The sequence below is a fragment of the Hermetia illucens genome, chromosome 1, assembly GCF_905115235.1.
Source record: "Hermetia illucens chromosome 1, iHerIll2.2.curated.20191125, whole genome shotgun sequence".
NCBI lineage: Eukaryota > Metazoa > Arthropoda > Insecta > Diptera > Stratiomyidae > Hermetia > Hermetia illucens.
Window position 1 is genome coordinate 58482753 of NC_051849.1, and position 17643 is coordinate 58500395.

General features: G+C 39.3%; 1 protein-coding gene across 2 annotated transcripts in view; it reads left to right on the plus strand.

Annotated features, from left to right (window-relative positions):
• LOC119661661 (protein dead ringer) overlaps window positions 1-17643 on the plus strand; it is a 219741-nt gene that overhangs the window by 53010 nt on the left and 149088 nt on the right. Inside the window, exons 2-3 of one of the 2 annotated variants that reach the window (XM_038071094.1) lie at window positions 10267-10409; window positions 14646-14799. In XM_038071094.1, the coding sequence (XP_037927022.1) occupies window positions 10267-10409; window positions 14646-14799 (297 nt within the window). The remainder of the gene's footprint in view (window positions 1-10266; window positions 10410-14645; window positions 14800-17643) is intronic. The other variant, XM_038071095.1, reaches the window with a different exon arrangement.

Consider the following 17643-nt stretch of genomic DNA (forward strand, 5'->3'; position numbering starts at 1 on the left):
GCACTAGTGGCAGAGGGATACCAGCTGTGAATGAGTACCTGAGTCAAATCAAGGGAATAATCAATATCTCACTATTCAACCAAAAAATCTGAAAAAAAATCACCAAATTGTCACTATCCACTGGTATCTTGGCCTCAAAATACTATACTTGATCCATCGACCGCATCCTCCAATTTTGAATGTGTGTTTGTCAAGAGTATCTGTCCAGTGCTTTTGTGGTTTCCCCACCAGTCTTCGTCCTTCTATTCCGCCTTTGAATACCCTTTTAGATATCCCAGGGTCGTCCATACATTGAACGTGCCCAGCGCATCGCAGCTTCCCAAGTTTACTTATTTTGAAGACTTCAGGGTCGTCAAATATTTGATGATACTCATGGTTGTAACTATCTGATTTGCCTCTTGTTTAGCTCGTTTTATTCTCCTGAAGACTCTCCTATTGACCATTTTTTTGGAAGTTTGTGGTAGAGTCCATGTTTCACATCCTCAGCATAGCACAGGTCTTATTATTGGTTTGTCTACACAGGACTTTGCTTTCCTGTTTATGCAACTGAGCATTTAAAATCGGCAGAACCGAGTAAAATATTCTGTTTGCCGGCTGTTTCCATGTTTCTACAAGTAAAAATTCCCTGATTCCTTGCAGTCAGTGATTCTTTATTTATCCCCATACATATAGTATTTCAATAGCAACTTGCTACCTTCTGCAGCGAAACAATTAATATATATCTGGGCCCCAGAAAACTAAAGTCAGTACGTGATAACGAAGGGGATATAGACAGGAAGTGTTAGCATTCTCTACAAACTAATCTGTTCATCTTTTGCCTTGAATTTTTTTCTTTTTCTTCAGCCTTTGTGTTCACAAGCGGGGTCGGCTCGTCGTGATTGGTTTCGCCATTTGGCTCTATCGAATACCTGATCTGGGTGCAATCTCGAGGCTTTTAAAATCGTTTGCATTGAATGAGGCCTGGTTTTGGCATACAGAACAATAATATTTATTGTAGACGGGGTCCTTATTTTTCATCGAGATTACAGTACCGTATTAATTGTTCGTCGGTCGTGACGTCTTCGTCTTTACCGATATCCTTTCTTTACTCCATACTCGCCTGTTTTACAAGTGGCTTACCCTCTTGCTAGAATCAATTGAGATATCGCTGGGCAACCTCCAGTTGATGTCATTTATAACCCCTCTACAACAATTTTGGTAGATACAGTTGAGCTCTTCAGTGACTTTCCAGTTATGTGCCTTTTCTTTTTATAAGATTTCAGCTAGATTTTACTGGGTTTATTTTTTTGGCAAAAAGCTTGATTATAATCTGTTGCTAGAGGAAAACGTGTGCTTTTTCTCGCTTAGTCCAGGAGAGTAAGAATCAGTTCTCCTTTCTATTCAATGGTATTGCCCGCATGGTAACTTCTTAATGTAGTCAGAGCGGCGCTCAGGAATTATTTTTACTGTGGAGTAAAGTATGGGATTTTATTTTATTTGCTGGATTCCAAGTTTCTCTCCGATTGGTCCGGTTCGTTATATAGTGGATGGCTATGAACTATGAATTCAAAAGCGACGTGGGTAGTTTCCATAGTAAGTTTCTTCATGGCTAACGGTTTCAATAGCTATTGCTGGCCAGGATTGCTATCTGGATTAGCACAGGAAATCTGTCTTCGAACGGTTGATTTCTACTGTGCGTTCAGAGGTGCTATTCTATTCTACTTAGTCATCTTTGGCATAGTCTGTTCCTGGAGATGCCGGGTTAGTGGGGAGAATTTCTAGTGGTTAGGCTCGTACTGCAAAATTCCTCTCGGGGGCATTCAGTCCACTTGGAGCGTGATTTATTTTGAGGGCTTGATAGCTTAGCTCACGTGCAACTAGCTTAGAGCAAGTTGATCTCAGCTTCCTTCACGTTTCACTTCAGTATAAGGCAGATTACATCACTTTATTAGTAAATAACATTTGAATCATTTCTGCTCTGTAAATATAATTCGACCAAAACGTGCAATCCTCTGAATGATAGCGGCATTAAATTAATTATTACGCTTGATCACTCAAGACGCAAATGCCTTGACATAATTGCCTCGCTCGATTCAGTTTGTTTCGATGAAATTCTGAATGCATTCATCTGAAAGTCTTAAATGTAATAAAATTTTTATTGCATTTCATTTTATACGCTGCAATGAATTCCAGAATGAATTTATGAAGGATTTCTCTTAAAACAATGATGTTTTGGAAACCAAATGGATTTAGTCTAGATTAGAATAAGCGCAATGTTTATTAGCTTTGCCAGGTGAGATGAAAGTATCATTTGAGGGTTGTATTCAAGGAAAGAAAGTTTAAATCTGGGACTCGCATGAGAAAAAATTATTCTTTGGTTCTTGTATGTAAAGTTCACATTTTTATGATTATAATATCCACTTGATACTTTTTAGCAAAAGATATCGACCAAACATTGACTGAACATATCCTATTACATCCAACTAATGTGTTTATTTTTTGATAAGCAAAAATGCTAGTTTTTGTGTCTTGAGCGAAAAGATAAAAGCAACAAAGTACAAAATTACGGAAAAAATAACAGAGTTATGTCATTCCTTGTATTCTTGTCCATTCTTTGGATAAATATCATTTTCTAAATTTGCCAAATAAACAGTGGACACAAAAATTTTGGGTTGGGCCTGTATATTGGATCGATAAAATACACTTTACTGTCGTGCCTAACACAACTGTATAGTATCTTCATCAACCATAGAATTGTTTTGTAGTTAAATTTGTCTACAATAGAGTGGATGGTCAATGGTAAGTTAAGAGGTTTTGGTACGCCTTAATACAAAGTAATGTGCAATGCATCGAGTTTTCTATTAGTGGAAAGAACTGCACCGAATCTAGGCGATCTCTGAATCAGATAGTAAACACTGAAATTATGGAGGCTCTTGTCGAATATACATGTTCTACCATCGTGAGTACGATTCATACTAGTCAGCATTTCATTCATACATGCTTTCATATATTCTAAATATACGGACACTCCTAGCAAGCTTTATCTAGAAATGTTTCTAATGTTCCACAACGCCGGTTTGTCTAGGTTCGCTGAAAATTCCACGAAATGGCGAAAATGACTAATCAAAATTGTTCTTTCGTATCTTATCTTTCCTGTATACATAAATTGTACATTGATGAAATTTAATGTTTCAATGCTTTGATATCCATAGAAGCGTTTCTAGTCACACCTTTTGGTTTCACTCTATGTAGCTAACAGGATATCGTTAACAGCTTAAATTTAATAGTACGAATGCCTACTTGCAATTTCAGAATAATAAGCTTTCGCTTCTCCCTTCCTCCACCTCCTCTGCTGAAGTAGACAAAAAACAAAAATAATTTCTAAACTAATATAAATGGAATAGGAAAGTTTGACAAATCGATAAAGCGTATAAACAAAAAGGCCCAGCGCTCACTTGAATGTCTTTTGATATTTGCTAACTGAAGTATTGTTGATACGATCCTTAGTAAGCATCATTTGCAAGTCATATAAAATCTTGTATTTGTACTCATTATTTTGATCGATTTCATGAAGGATGTGATGCATCTCGATCCCACCTGGGGGTAAACGCAAACGTTGTGGCATGTGACTATAATTTTAAGGGGGAGTGATGAATTGAATGCCAGTGAAACTTTTGGAAAGGATAGCATCGATATAGTTTCTGCACTTTTCCTGTGAGCCGTGACACTAAAATTCACACAATATTCCCTGCTTTTCATAAAAGGATATTGATTTGTGGACCAACTCTCTGCCAATCTCGAATCTTGGAATCAGTGATACAGGTTGGACATTCTGGTGTCAAATGAGGTAAGATGATGGGACTCTAGAGAGCACTTGTGCACTGTGCTATATTGTACGCCAGTAAACCTCTGGTGTCGGATTAATGTTTACGCTAGGCACGCCCTTATATCCTGGGAACCGGTATCGACGAAATATTGATTGTGAAATCTCAGTCCAGAATAGAAAACATTTCAATATACAGTGCTGCGCTGAGGAAATTGTGATATCGACTACTATGTTGTCAGAATAAAATATAGATATCGGATAGCAAATAATGGGAGTAGTAGGCTCACTCCAAGTATCAGATTCTATATTTAAAATTTCAGATTGAAAAAAACGACATCGAAATATGTGGGATCATTAGAAGAACAAATTCTGTAAACACTGAGTCGACACCAGGACGCCGATAGCATTGATGGGAAGTGGAGTCGGTTAAAAGACGCAATCAAGACTTCTGGAGAGAATGTCATCGGATAGGAACCACGCCGCAAAGAATTGCATGGTTTGACGAGAATTGACAGAACGCATTCAATGAGAAATTCACAACATAACAAATACATAGAGCTAGCAAGGACCGTTGACAAAATCTGCAAAAGAAGAAAACACTTGGGACTTGTTAGCAGTGATGAAGAGAACAAGTGGTTCCCGAAATATCGGTATTTGCTAAATAAAATTCTCCACTAGCGAATTTCTTATTAAGCGCAACGATATCTGCAGTTTGAATGATAATTTTAATACAAATCGCCGAAAGAATGGCAACCGAATTCCAGCCTCCATATTTTACAGGAATGCGGGTGGGATTTTTATGTGAGACATGGAGTAGGTAGAAATGTATGGGTCCAATATTTAGAGGAGCTGCTCAAGGGCACAACTCAATCTCCGCACATCAAAGGAGGAGAGAGAGGCTGTAACTGCACTTGTTCCATTGCCTATGTACACCCGATGAAGCCGAGAAGCACACAAATACAACACGGCAGATAGACGTGGATGGCGAACCAAATCGGAGAGGAAAAATTAGCGCTTTTGAATATCGAGTCCTCATGAGAATGGGCCCAGAGAGGATGGTCGGCGGATGAAGAATGACATATAACAGTGAGTTGTACTTCCTATATGATTAGTGAATGGACGCAGGAAAATTTCCCAGGCGTTCCAGGCGAGGGGGAAGGAAAAGGGAAGGGAAGCCCCAGAAACAAATAGGAAAACTCAGCGGACAACGAATTCGATTTCCGAATTTGAAGAATATGGTCGCTGAAACGAGAAGAATGGACATATCTCATCGTTTATATCCGTACCAAATTACGTACTTCTCGAATGAATTTAAGGGGATGTTTTTAATAAATTTCTAAAATATAGTAATATAGCATTATTAACTTTATTTGAACAGATACTGGAATGAGGTGTATTTTGGGGCCTAGATTTGATATAGATACACCTTTGGGATTATTTCAGATTTTTCGGTTGGATAGGTTATTAGTGCGAAATCGGTTGGTTGACGAAGATTTCCTCTCATCTTGCTTGCAAAACACACTCACCCAAAGAGCGGTCGTTTGGGCTATTGCTTCCAAACACACTTCTTAGGCAAATAAGTGATTGGCATTAAAGACAATGGAAGTCATGGGCTTGATTATTGAAATCGCTTCTTATAATTACTCGCGGGTGAAAGACGAAGAAATAATTGCAATGAATTTCGCGTTTTCTTCATGGTACCTATATCAGTAAGCTTGCGTCTTGCTAGTTGGAGTTCTACAGAAGTTCTGCTTCCTGCGATTGGAAGTTTCTTATCTTGTGTAGTTAATCCCACACCATTAGAACCTTTTCCGTTATAAACGTATCCATTATAGGCATTTTTTCCATCACAAAAGGATTTTATGACCAGTGCGCATTTAACAGGTTTCTTTGGCATGTATGAAATCATGTAAGTTTTCACCGAAACTTCACTAACATTTCATCTACGTATGTTTGTTGCGAATTGTTGACAAACTTATTGAAAATAAAGGATACAGTTGTCAAGCTGATGAATCGCAGAGACAGTAACAAAATAACAAATTTGTTTTCTGACAAGCAGCACCTATGTTAAATATATTATCTCACTACCAGTCCCATTCCAGGCAAATAAGTACCTTGTGCGTTCGTGATTTGATTTCGAGCCGGCTGAATATAGTAAAAGAAGAGAAAAAAGCCTTTAGCTCAATCAATTCTGGCTTATTCTGACTGGTGAATATAATTCTGTAACTAGAGATTTTGCTGTTGTTTTAAGTCAGAATCTTTTGAAGCATTTCGCTATCAAATAGTTTATTACAGATGCTCACAGGGTCTTTTTCATCCTGAGTTATCAATTTAGGATAGTGTCGTGATTCTGCCAGAGGCACGTTCTCTCCATCTTCAGAACTATCGCAGCCAACTGGAGTGATCGGACTATTCTCTAAGTCTTCATCTTGATCACTACCATGTCGCTGTAAAAGTTCGCTTTTAGCTATGATGTACTCTTCAAAGTCACCTTCACTAGCAGATTGGTCTGACGCTAAGAACAGAGTATTTATTTTCTCTTCAAATGACGGATTGCTTGCCTGGATCACTTTTCTTTTTGATAGCTCAACTAAACTCGTTCTCGGACGTTGGCGTTTCTCAAATTTTTTTTGTCATTTTGCACTAGAAAATAATAATAGTAGTTCGAAAAAATATTTTACATGTAACCTGACAGGCTACGTGCGATCTTTTGATAAATATTGCTTACGTGTTATACAACCGACGAAAAATCTAATTCCTTCCGTGGTCGTTCTACTATTAAAACAGAAGCTACCAAGACGAGGAGCAGCGGCAAGCGGGAGCAGGTAGACAATTCTAAGAATTTGCAAAACGCGCGACATCTGTGAGACTCCATGTGACCAGTTAAAAGTTAACAATTTGCAAAAATTATATAAACGAATCGAAAAAAAAATTATGCCGTGCAGAAAACGACGCAAAGGCTCAAACTGAAAATTAATATTTCGTAAATGATGGTGAATTGTCATGCGAAAAACCTTGCCCTTTAAAACCCACTTTGAATTTACTAATTCAGATTTGTCAACTTTGAGATTAACTGTCAACCGTGCGATGGGTACATTTCGAGGTGTCAATTTTATCGCTCTCTATAAAATAGTTAAATAATAAGAATTAAAAGAAAATGTCCTTTCGATAGTGCTAAGCCTCGCACTCTCTTGCCATCTGGCACCATGGGAACAGGGATGATTCTCTGAGAACATATGCTCCAGGAGAATTTCTATAGGATGTGCTTGTGGGAGTTTCATGACGGTTGTTGTTGTGTCCATACCGCAGATAGAGCTCCTTGTGGTTTCAACGCGTGGAATTGCGCTTTACAAGTTGAGGCCGTACCTTTAGTTGTGCTATAGGTGTTAGATAGGCCTTGTATCTATTGGTATGAATGATTAGTCTGCATTTAGTATAAATGGGTACCGTTGTGCTAGTCAAGGCGGAGTACGTTTGTGGTTACCAAATCAATCGGTGTCCCAGGAGGATTGTGGGATTATGGCTACACGTTAAATCCCCAGAATCTCCGTCTAGTCTCAAAACACAAAATTGTTAAGAAAAAGTTGCATGTACGCACGAGCTACAGTGACTCACGCTTGAATTAATTACGCTTTTTGTTTAACGTTGAATCTGCACTGTGTAACAATCTAGAAATAGCATATTATATTTTTGTTGCTTAGTGTTTGATTTTGCATTATCAAATAACAGTTTATTAATTTTGGATTGGGTGAGAGATGATCACGTGATCAATTTTGCGAGCTTCTTGCGTATAGAAAAGTTCCCTTTGCAAAAACTGTCAAAATAAGAACATTAAACAAACACAGATGTATACAGATAAATTCAAAGTATACCATTACAATGCTTGTTATTGGCGGTAGGCACTGAATAAAAGAACAAGACCTTAACTCGCAACATTCGCAAGGAAACTGAGGATATGCTGCGTAGTGGTGAAACTTATTGGTAGATTTCAATGGAGGTTGGAATCTCTGTTGGCGTGGTAAGTCAAATCCGCTGAAAATATTCTGATTTGTCTGTATAAAATAAGGCAAACTGGAAGTGGATTCTAAGCCAAGTGTTGGAGCAGGAACTTGTAACAGGTATAAGACCCGATAAATACTGAAAAACTGGAGATATTCTCAGAAACTGTTTGACGTACACTGCGAAATGCTGTCTTAGAAGGCGCGCGAAAGTTGAGAAATCCTATTTAACAGAGAGATACCAGAAAATAAGATTGACGTTAAAAAATATAAAACCCTGTGCTAAAAATGACTGGGTAAAGACTATATGGTCAGATGGGACCAAAATAAAGCACTTTGGATCGGATGGGCGCGAATGGGTGTCGAGGAAAATATAACCATGCCACGTAGAACCTACACTGAAGTTTGCGTGAGGCTCAATTATGGCATGGGACTGTATGTCAAGAAAAGGAGCTAGGAGATTGGAGAAGATTGAAGGCAGAATAACAGCGGACTTTTATATTAAGGTTCTAGAGGATCATTTGTTTGGCACCATGGAAGATTTGTGGTTTAATGTTTCGGACATTGACTTTCAACAGGACAATGATCCGCAATGCACAGAAAACCTACCACAAAATGGACCCAGACGTGTGGAAGAAAAACGTTAGACATGCCTCTCCAACATCCACATCTAACCATGCCGAGCATCTCCAGACTGTTTTAAAATGATTGGCCGCCACATGCTAGATGGGGATACTGATCGAAATGTGCAGAATCTAAAGCGTCGAGCTGCCGGTTTCTGGGTTGTTTAGTTTTCTAATCTGTACTAGTACCTTAAATCTCAGTTCAGGACAATCTGACTCAGAAGATAGGAGTGGGGAAGCTATTAACGAATGAAGCAAAGTGTAATGGATATAAAACATGACCAAACAAAGCTTTAGCAAGCGGGAGTTCTCCATAAGAAAAAATCGGCAAAGAATTCGAATGTCGCGGGAAAAGATGCAAATTTAGGGTTTGAAAATTAGAGAACTAGCATAAGATTAAGTCGCAATAACTACACACATATGTTGGCTCGGTGCGCTTGTTGAGACGTACAGCAGAAATTTATCGAATAAAAATTGTTTATCTTCCTGTTTCCTTTAAACGGTAATTTTTCTCTCCATCTCACTGAAAATACACCCTTAATATCATTTTCACGATTATTTTATATGAAACCATTCGCCCTCGTGTTCGATTATTATTTCTATTTTCCTCCAACAAATCTTAGCGGGGCCCGAGCCAACATTGCATACTTAATTGGATCGATCGATTAAAATCGAAGAAAATGCCTTTGGGGACAACAACGATTATATTTCTAATCGCACTCTTACTCGCATACAATTCGATGGGGCTTCACATCCAAGTCGTCTTACTTTACATCAGAAAATTGTGTAAGAAATTTAATATTTTGTATTTGAAAACTGGCAAAAATAATATGTCCCAACATTGTGTGTTGAATTTCTTCATTTAACAGCTCTCCGTCTTATTACTGTTGACGGTGGTGTTGCTGTTGTTGGTGTTGTTGTTGACGTTGTAATGTGCAAGGATTTAAATTGCAATCGTACACCCTCACATAAAATGACTCGGGGAGAATAATGAAACGAATGGGACGAAATGAAATGAAATAAGAAAGTGGCGATCGATATGCTTAAATCGAGTCGTGTTTTCTTCTAGACGTCTTAATCACGAGCTTTTTCCTTTTTCTGGCCGTAAATTGACGACAGGTTGACTAGCATTCACGATTTCTTCTTGTTTTAGGCTAGAGTGTGTATGAGTGATTGCATTGGAGTTGCAGTGAGCTGGAGGTTAAATGAAATCTGTGTGTAGGGGAAGCAGGAAATGTATGTACTAATGGTCTTTGCGGCTCAAAGTACTTTGAATAGAAAATCATATTAAAATATGTTTCCAAGTGAGTTCCAATTGATTCTTTTTGTGAAATGAGAAACAAGGAAACTGGGAAGGAGAATTGAAATCGGTGGTACTTGCCTCATTCTTTTGGGTTTTCAGAAGCCACAACCCCCATTTCCCCTATTCTCCCTAGTAAACCTGGAATTTGCAACTTTGATCGTTTATGTTATTTGTTGGAAAATCATGTTCGGAATTCCGGTTGGCTCTCAAGTTCGCCTACTACCGATATGTTGCTTATAATTCTCAAACTAAATCATAAATTGAATATTAATTGGATTACATTTTGTCGCAGCACGGTTACATGGTGACCTCGTCCCATTCGCAACGTAGTCAATATTTCAAAGTCAATGAGAGCAGCGCTAATGGATTTGAAGAGGTTATTGGCCCGGAATAAACATGTGTAGCCAATATTTGTGTGATTTGTCACTCAATGCAATTTTATATTGTTTGTCTTGTGATTATATAAATTTGATTTTCCTTGAGCCGATGCAAGAGAAGACAAAATAATAATAATTTCTTCATTTTGTGTTTTTACAGTCAAATGATGAGCACTCAGACCATGAGGATGATGTAAGGGATTGCGATTCAAGTGACGAAGGAGCACCCATCAATTCAACAATGAATGGAAATGGAATGGATTACTCAAGGGCTACAGAAGACAATCCAGATATACCACTGAAGTAAGCTATACCTAAGTTTTATTTAAGTTAAGCAATAGCAAAAGAATCTTTGTATTTGTATTTCTTCTTCAAGAACTATTTTTCAAAAAAGAATGAAAAAGTTGACTGACGGTTTCGTCCAGGGTAGAGGCAACTCATCAGACACTGCCTCACCTCTGCCCTGGGAGTAGCGCGACCGAAAGTAACGACAGATTGTAATCGCTCCATCTAAATATAATTGCAAACACGTAATGGGTACCAATTATATTCAAGTGAAATCCGCCATAAGTTCAGACCAGGCCGAAGTAATTTTTATGTTGGGGATGCTGGGAGTCCTGAGTTCGCACCCACTTGGTAACGGATCGGACCACTTGGGAAGCAATTTACTTCCTTTTTTGTAGTCCACGGACTCCTCTTTTTTGGGTTAAAAACCGAAGTTTTCAAAAAAGAACGTAAAAATTGACTGACGGTTTCGTCCAGAGCAGAGGCAACTTATCAGACGCTGTCTCACTTCTTTCCCCCTCAGTATCTTTAACAAAACATTTTCTTCGGCCTGGTTTAGGTCTGAACTTATGACGGATTTCATTTGAATATTATTCGTACCCATTACGTGTTTGCGATTATATTTAAATGGAAATCCGACAAAACGTCCCATGTGACGTGTTCAGGGCAGCACAGCGAAGTTACCAGGCAGAATCTTCAGTAAAGTAAGACTTTGGTTGATAGTCCGCGAGGATGGTTCCGAAAATGCTCGCCTTTTGGTGACTTTATTCATCATTCCGTGCTACAACTTTTCCGCTCCGTTGCGACAATGTGTTCTGATATATACAACGACAACTTGATTTTTAGTTGTAGCTTTCTTTGAGAATTGGTAGTTAATAAAGTTAATATCTGCCATTCGTTTTTCATTTAAAATAAATTTGCAATAAAAAAATCAAATAAATTATGATTTAGTTGATTTTTTTTTAAATTAAAAATTACATTAAAAAAAAATCTGTCAGAAACAAAAAACTCATGATTTTTACCAACCCTGGTACCAATAGCGCACTTTGGAAATAGACCAGCTTTGAGTGAACAGGATAGAAGTACTGCAAAGAATCTATGGTTAATTGTGGTCGAAGGATATTAGAACCCTGGGGTTTTCAACGAACGTTGAATGGAACCCACAGAAGGTCAACTAGAGATTGCAGTCTCTGTGATACCACGAACAACCACAATTGGTTGACTTTGTACCCAATAAGTACATGATATAAGTTCCCACGCTTCCCATATTGGGACGCATCCCACGTTAAATCAGATAAGCCAACCATACACTTGCCAAAAACAAGAAAGAAATGCACTGGTGGAACACATCAGAAACATCTCCTGGGGACTTTGAATTAAAGCTGGCCGCTTAAAGGAAGATGGTCGTAAATAATAGCAGAAATATCAAGACGCCAAACAGGTCGCTGCAAAAAAGAAGACGCATCCATCCAGTATATCGAACTACCAGAAAAGGAAAAATATGACAAATTAGGACGATAATACAAATAATGTCATTGAGCAAATTGAAAACTTGGGGGAAAATTGTACACGTACCGACGATCAAAGAGGCTGGAAGTCAGCTTTTGTCAAGAAGAGGAAAAGCGCAGAAAACATAAACTTTCAGCTTACCTTATATTTTCGTAAGCTCCTGAATGTGATTCTAGTAGTGGTTGCTTCGACATCTATACTACGAAATGCAAATGAAATACAAACTTCCTCAATGGCGCTCATTCTCCCAGAGATCCAGGCAGCCTATGCCAATATCAAATCAAATATAGTCCAAGGGATTGATGGCGTAACATGAGTGTTTCTGAAAAAGGGTGGACCAACACTAATGCTTTTCACTTAACATAGTTGAGATGGAGTGCAAATAAAACGAGTTAACGATTGGCGGAAAAGTATAATATGAGCAATATAGAAGAAAGACGACAAACTCTGCAGTGACAACAAGATATTACATACATACATTTGACCATTGTTGACGTCTTATGAAATCGAATTGAGAGCCAGCGTAAGCCACTGTTGAACAAATCGTAGGAGATTATCAAGGTGGATTGAGAACTAGACTAATCTATTGTAAAATTAAATAATCTTTGTTGAAAGTGGCCAGTGAAGCGCTGATAACCCAACACCGATGTGCGTCATACCTATGAAGAACCTTAGGAGGCATAGGATAGCATTAGTCCGAATATACTATGCAAAATAATGCATGTATTGGGGGTCCGTCAAAATTAGTATCATTTACGAAAGTAACCATTCATGATACTAAATCGCAAGTGAAAATCTAAAACGGACTGACTCAGGCGTCAAAGTTGGTTCAGAACAAAACAGCTAGATGCACTCGCTTTTGTGTTATTCAATCTAGTTCTAGTCAGTCTACAGAAATAGTTGCGTATGCTAATGACAAATACTGGGTCCATATTCGATGACAAAAGGACAGTCACCAGCAAAAGTTGAATGCCTGTGAAGCCAAAATAGGATACATGGTCTAAACACCCAAAATATGGCAATGGAGAAACGGAACGATGTTGAATCTTTCATTTACCCTGGTATCTAGCTCAATGGAGATTCCAACGAAAAAGACGAGGTGGAATAGGGCGGCCATCCGGATGATGAGGTGCACAGGAGAAACACATAGAGTATGTAAAACCTGAAATTGACCTCTGTTCATGTACGGATGCGAGACGTGGATCCTAATGCAAAACTCCGAAAGAGCAAGCGCTGTTTTCGAGTATCGCATACAACAACAGTATTGCCACCGAGAAACGATACAAGATACAGAAGTGATACAAATTAGATGACGAGCAAATCTATTGATCCTATTTTGGTTGGGGAAATTGCAATGGACTTGAAGTGAACAGCGGAGGAAGGAACCCTCAGGTCCACTATGAAAGATTGGTGTCTGGTTTTGTCCAGGGTAACTCACAGGCATTACCCTACTTAATACTATGAAAGTCCGAATATCTGGCAGATGCCTAATAGGGCAGCCGCGTAAGCGGTGAAACGATTCGATCGACCTGAGGAAGGATGCGATTGTTAGACAGATGTTGAAGATAACTGACTGCGAATTATATTGAAGGTCAGAGTTTGATTCGAGTTGCCACATCATTGATGACGACTATATTATGAGATCCTATGCATTGAATGTTGCATGAACGCGACTTATTTTTTTATCTGGCGCATATGCTTTCAACATGTTCTAGATTCCAAAGTACAATGCGATGATAAAAAACGAACTATTATCTCGTTAATTCAGCGGTCTATTTGCTTTATTTGGTAACAGCAGGACATCGCTCGGTTGCAAATATATTTCATATTTGGCTTCCAGATTCCTTTTTGAGAGGACATATTTCGTTGTGATCTTCCCCAGGGATTGCGGATACAGCAATCTTGGCGGACAGGTTAGGATTTCGGAAAACTCGTGACTAAAACTAGCTCCAACTTGTGGAAAACTGATGATAATATTCTAGATGGAAATAAGTTGGCAGTGAAGGGCAGCATCATTTGCAGCAAGTTTGCACGGAACTGCTTTTGGCGGATTTAATGAACAGCTTGCTACGGAACATGAAGATCATTCTGGCTTCAAATTGCTCCTTTTAACACTGTTACCAAAGGCAAGGTCACATGGATTTGTAAATTTAAATGTGGTAATTTCAATTCTACTCTCCTAACAGACGAAAATTTCGCTTGTGAGAAAGCCCAAAGCTGCTGGAGAGGAATTTTTACTGCTTTTGCTACGTAAAAATCCAATACCTTCTAATAACCTTCAGTGGTAATAATAGTGTTTGTTGACAACAATTCTCAGGCTCAGGTGTTCCAAACGTTGAGCATGAATTTTCGGCTTTGGTGTTTAAATCCCAGCTTCGTCTCATAAAGAAACTTTTTCTCATCTAAAAATTAGGCTTTACGGTTTCTTACCAGGGCAGAGGCAAATCGTCAGACGCTCACCTCTGCCCTGGGAGCAGCGTGACCGAAGCGGCTCGCAGATGTTTGATCGGTTTGAGCCAGTATTGCTAACACAATTCGATCCTATTTAATACTCTCCCTTTCAATCTTTTTTTTATATTGAGAAACGTGTATTATGATCGTAATTTCCGTTAATTTTTACTCAAATTGAGGAAGCATTCTTAGCTGAAATACTCGTATATTTCCTTCATTTTACCATGAAAAGCAGTGATTTTTTTATTTTTAGTAAATTATCCCTTCTCTAACTACGATTTGTTTATTTTGCAGTAGTCATCATCCACAGTTTCCACAAAGTCACACATTAGGCCTGCTTGGTAATTTTATGGGCGTTCCTGGTCTACAAAATTTGCCAAACTTACAACATGGTGATGTCCTGGAAAAATTAAAAATGCAAGTGAGAGACATGAAAGTTGGAATGATGGTAAGTAATATTTCATTTTTTAAAAATATTTTTTATTAAATAACGAACAGAAGGGGAATTGTTTTGAACGGGGTGAGATACCGTTTTTTTATTTTCAGAAAAGAGAAGAGGTGAGGTTTCTGGGGCAGAATTCTATGATATGTGTGGTTTGTTCATAAAATAAACCAATTGTTTTTATTGTGGATCAGGATCACTAAAGGTGCGGAGGGTGGTGGTAGAGTGTTCATAATATGCTCAAGGCCTGTCCGCTTCTAAGAGAAGTCCCGTCAGTATTGTTGTTTGTGACTCGAAATAAACCAACCGTCCAACAGAGATCAAAGGTTGTGGCAAACTCGGAAAATACTATCAAGTCGGAAGTGGCAAGGAAATTGAAGAGGCAACCAACAATCTCTGCTTTGAAACTTCTCCAGTGATCTCAATTTTGCGAATAATGTTTTCCAAACTGGTCTACAAAGTTTTGACGGATGAGGAGAACGCCAATCGACTGATGATAGCGTTTAAACTTTTGACGCGTCTTCAAACTTAGCCTTACTTTTTAGGCATACCACCTAAAGTCCGCGAACAAGAAAGATGATATCTGGGTGTTTTGTCAAGATAATGTTCCCATGAACTCACGGTTTTGCTGGCTAAATGAAAATATGTGCGTAATCAATCATTCATGCAGATAGTCAAGGTAAATGAAGGCTAAATTAATTGCTGTGGTTAGCAAATGAATGGTATAGCAAACGTGCCAACTACATCCACGTCACTTTTTACCAGTTCTTCATTATATTCCCGTGTTTTTCTGAACAAATATTAAGGACTTGGAACAGTGGCTAGCAAGAAGAATTTGCCAAAGATAGTGAAACTATCATAGACCGCCAAAAGCATTGTCACAACTTTGAAAGTTCTGTTCATAATAACAACACTCTTTCCTTCAGGAAAGAAGGAACATTTCTTCACAGGAAGATTGGCATACGCACAGTGTATTCGAGTCGTATGGTGCCCCAGGTTTTGCCAGTGTATTCCAAGCGGCTGTATTGGTGATACTGGAAGCCTGTCGATGGCTGGGGCATGATCTGATCGACGGCAAAGCGGCCACTAAGGCCTTGCAATAAGCGGCGACATCTTCCACGCTGGTGGGGAAATGCAGAAACGCACTGAGCAATCTGTGCGGTACGCTTAAAGTCACCCGGTTCCCGGTCATAGGAACGAAAAGAGGAACGAGCGGGCTGCCGGATTGGCCAAGCGGGGTTTTGCTCTTGGCAATACTTCGGCGCGTACAGTCTGTGTCCCGCTGGCGGAATCTACTTGCACTACCAAGCAGCCGCGAACCCTCAGATGGCGAAGGCTAACCACCTGTGCTAAGTCAAGGAGGATTTGACCCGATCGCGAGAGTTTTTGTACCAGACGTGTGCAAATGTATACAAGATGACGGCGGTCTGCCCGGGCGCGAGGCTCGGCATACTCTACAATTCGCATTCCCGAAGCTGCAGAGAAGAGGGGGAAACCCTCAAGCACTTCCTTTGCGATTACCAAGCTCTAGCTAGAGTTTGGGTAAACCATTCTTTTGGGACCTCAGAGAGATCTCTAGTTGCAGGGTGGGAGAAGATCTGAGCGGCTGGACTCTGCCTCCTCGCTCTCATAACAGCAGTCACGGTCTGAGGAGTTTGTGGCATCAAAACGGCGCACTACAGCGCTAATTGGGCTCCTCGGAGCGACTATAGATAATAAGGAAGTTTGGCTGAAATTTTTACCTAGGGAGTGAAATTTCGATAGAACAGGTAGCATGCTAATAGGTCTGTATGAGGTCACTTGGGTTAGCTTTTTCGAAATCCCCCAGGTTTCCGTGAAATGGGCAGACTCAATGATCGTGTTAAAGACATGTTTCAGATAATTTTCTGTAGTCATACCCAGCTCCTTTATCATTTTTCCTGTGGTGTTATTATTCTTTGGTTGCTTTTCTTCCACTCTCCCCACGAAACTGCTATAAAGAATTGCGTCGCGGGACTGAATCACTCCTTAACTGCGACTCATTATGATTTTCCTCTTTTTTAAGGTTTTGTGTTATTGTCTGTCTGTCTGTCGGCCACATGCATTTTTTTCGGAATCGGTTAATGCAATTCATTCCAGTTACCATACAGTGTTACAGTTACTTCATCTTATATCAAATTTAAGGGGGTCCCCATACATGCAAAAGGGGGGTTTAAATATTCCGAAGCCGGTCTTGATTTTGATATTTGTCGGAAAATTCGGGGAGTCGAAAATGATCATTGCTTTTACGGACCCATTCCCAGAAACTGCCCAATCGAAAAATCTAAAAAATAAATCAGCAGGCTGCCACTATGTGGTGCCTAAGGTTCGAAATACCCTTCAAACCGATATCTGTCCAAGATGTTCGGATACCGGTTGTTGCGCCGTTGATGATGATGATGATTGTACCAAGTTTGCTATTACCAACAAAGTTATAATAGGTCAAAGTTGAAGCTTCTGTGCAAATTCAAGACGTTGACTGTGAGTATCACACGAATGTGGATAGACAAAACCGTTTGGCACCACGCATCTCACGAATATTTTTAGTCTATCTTTTCCCAAGGAGAAATTCAACAACAATGCATATAATATATTTCGGGGCTTGTAGTTTGCTCGATGCCTCGATTGTTTCCAATAGTTCGCCAATGATATTGACTAAACGTATTGGTCGATATGAATGATCCCTCTTCTCCCTTTGATTTTGGAATGAGTATCAGTTTGTAGCTTCCATTGCTCGGGAGATTCTCCTTTTCAAAGGCATGCCGTGAATACTTGAGCAAACATACCTGGCGTTATGTTGGCGGCTACTTCTAGGCCAATGCTAGGGACTCC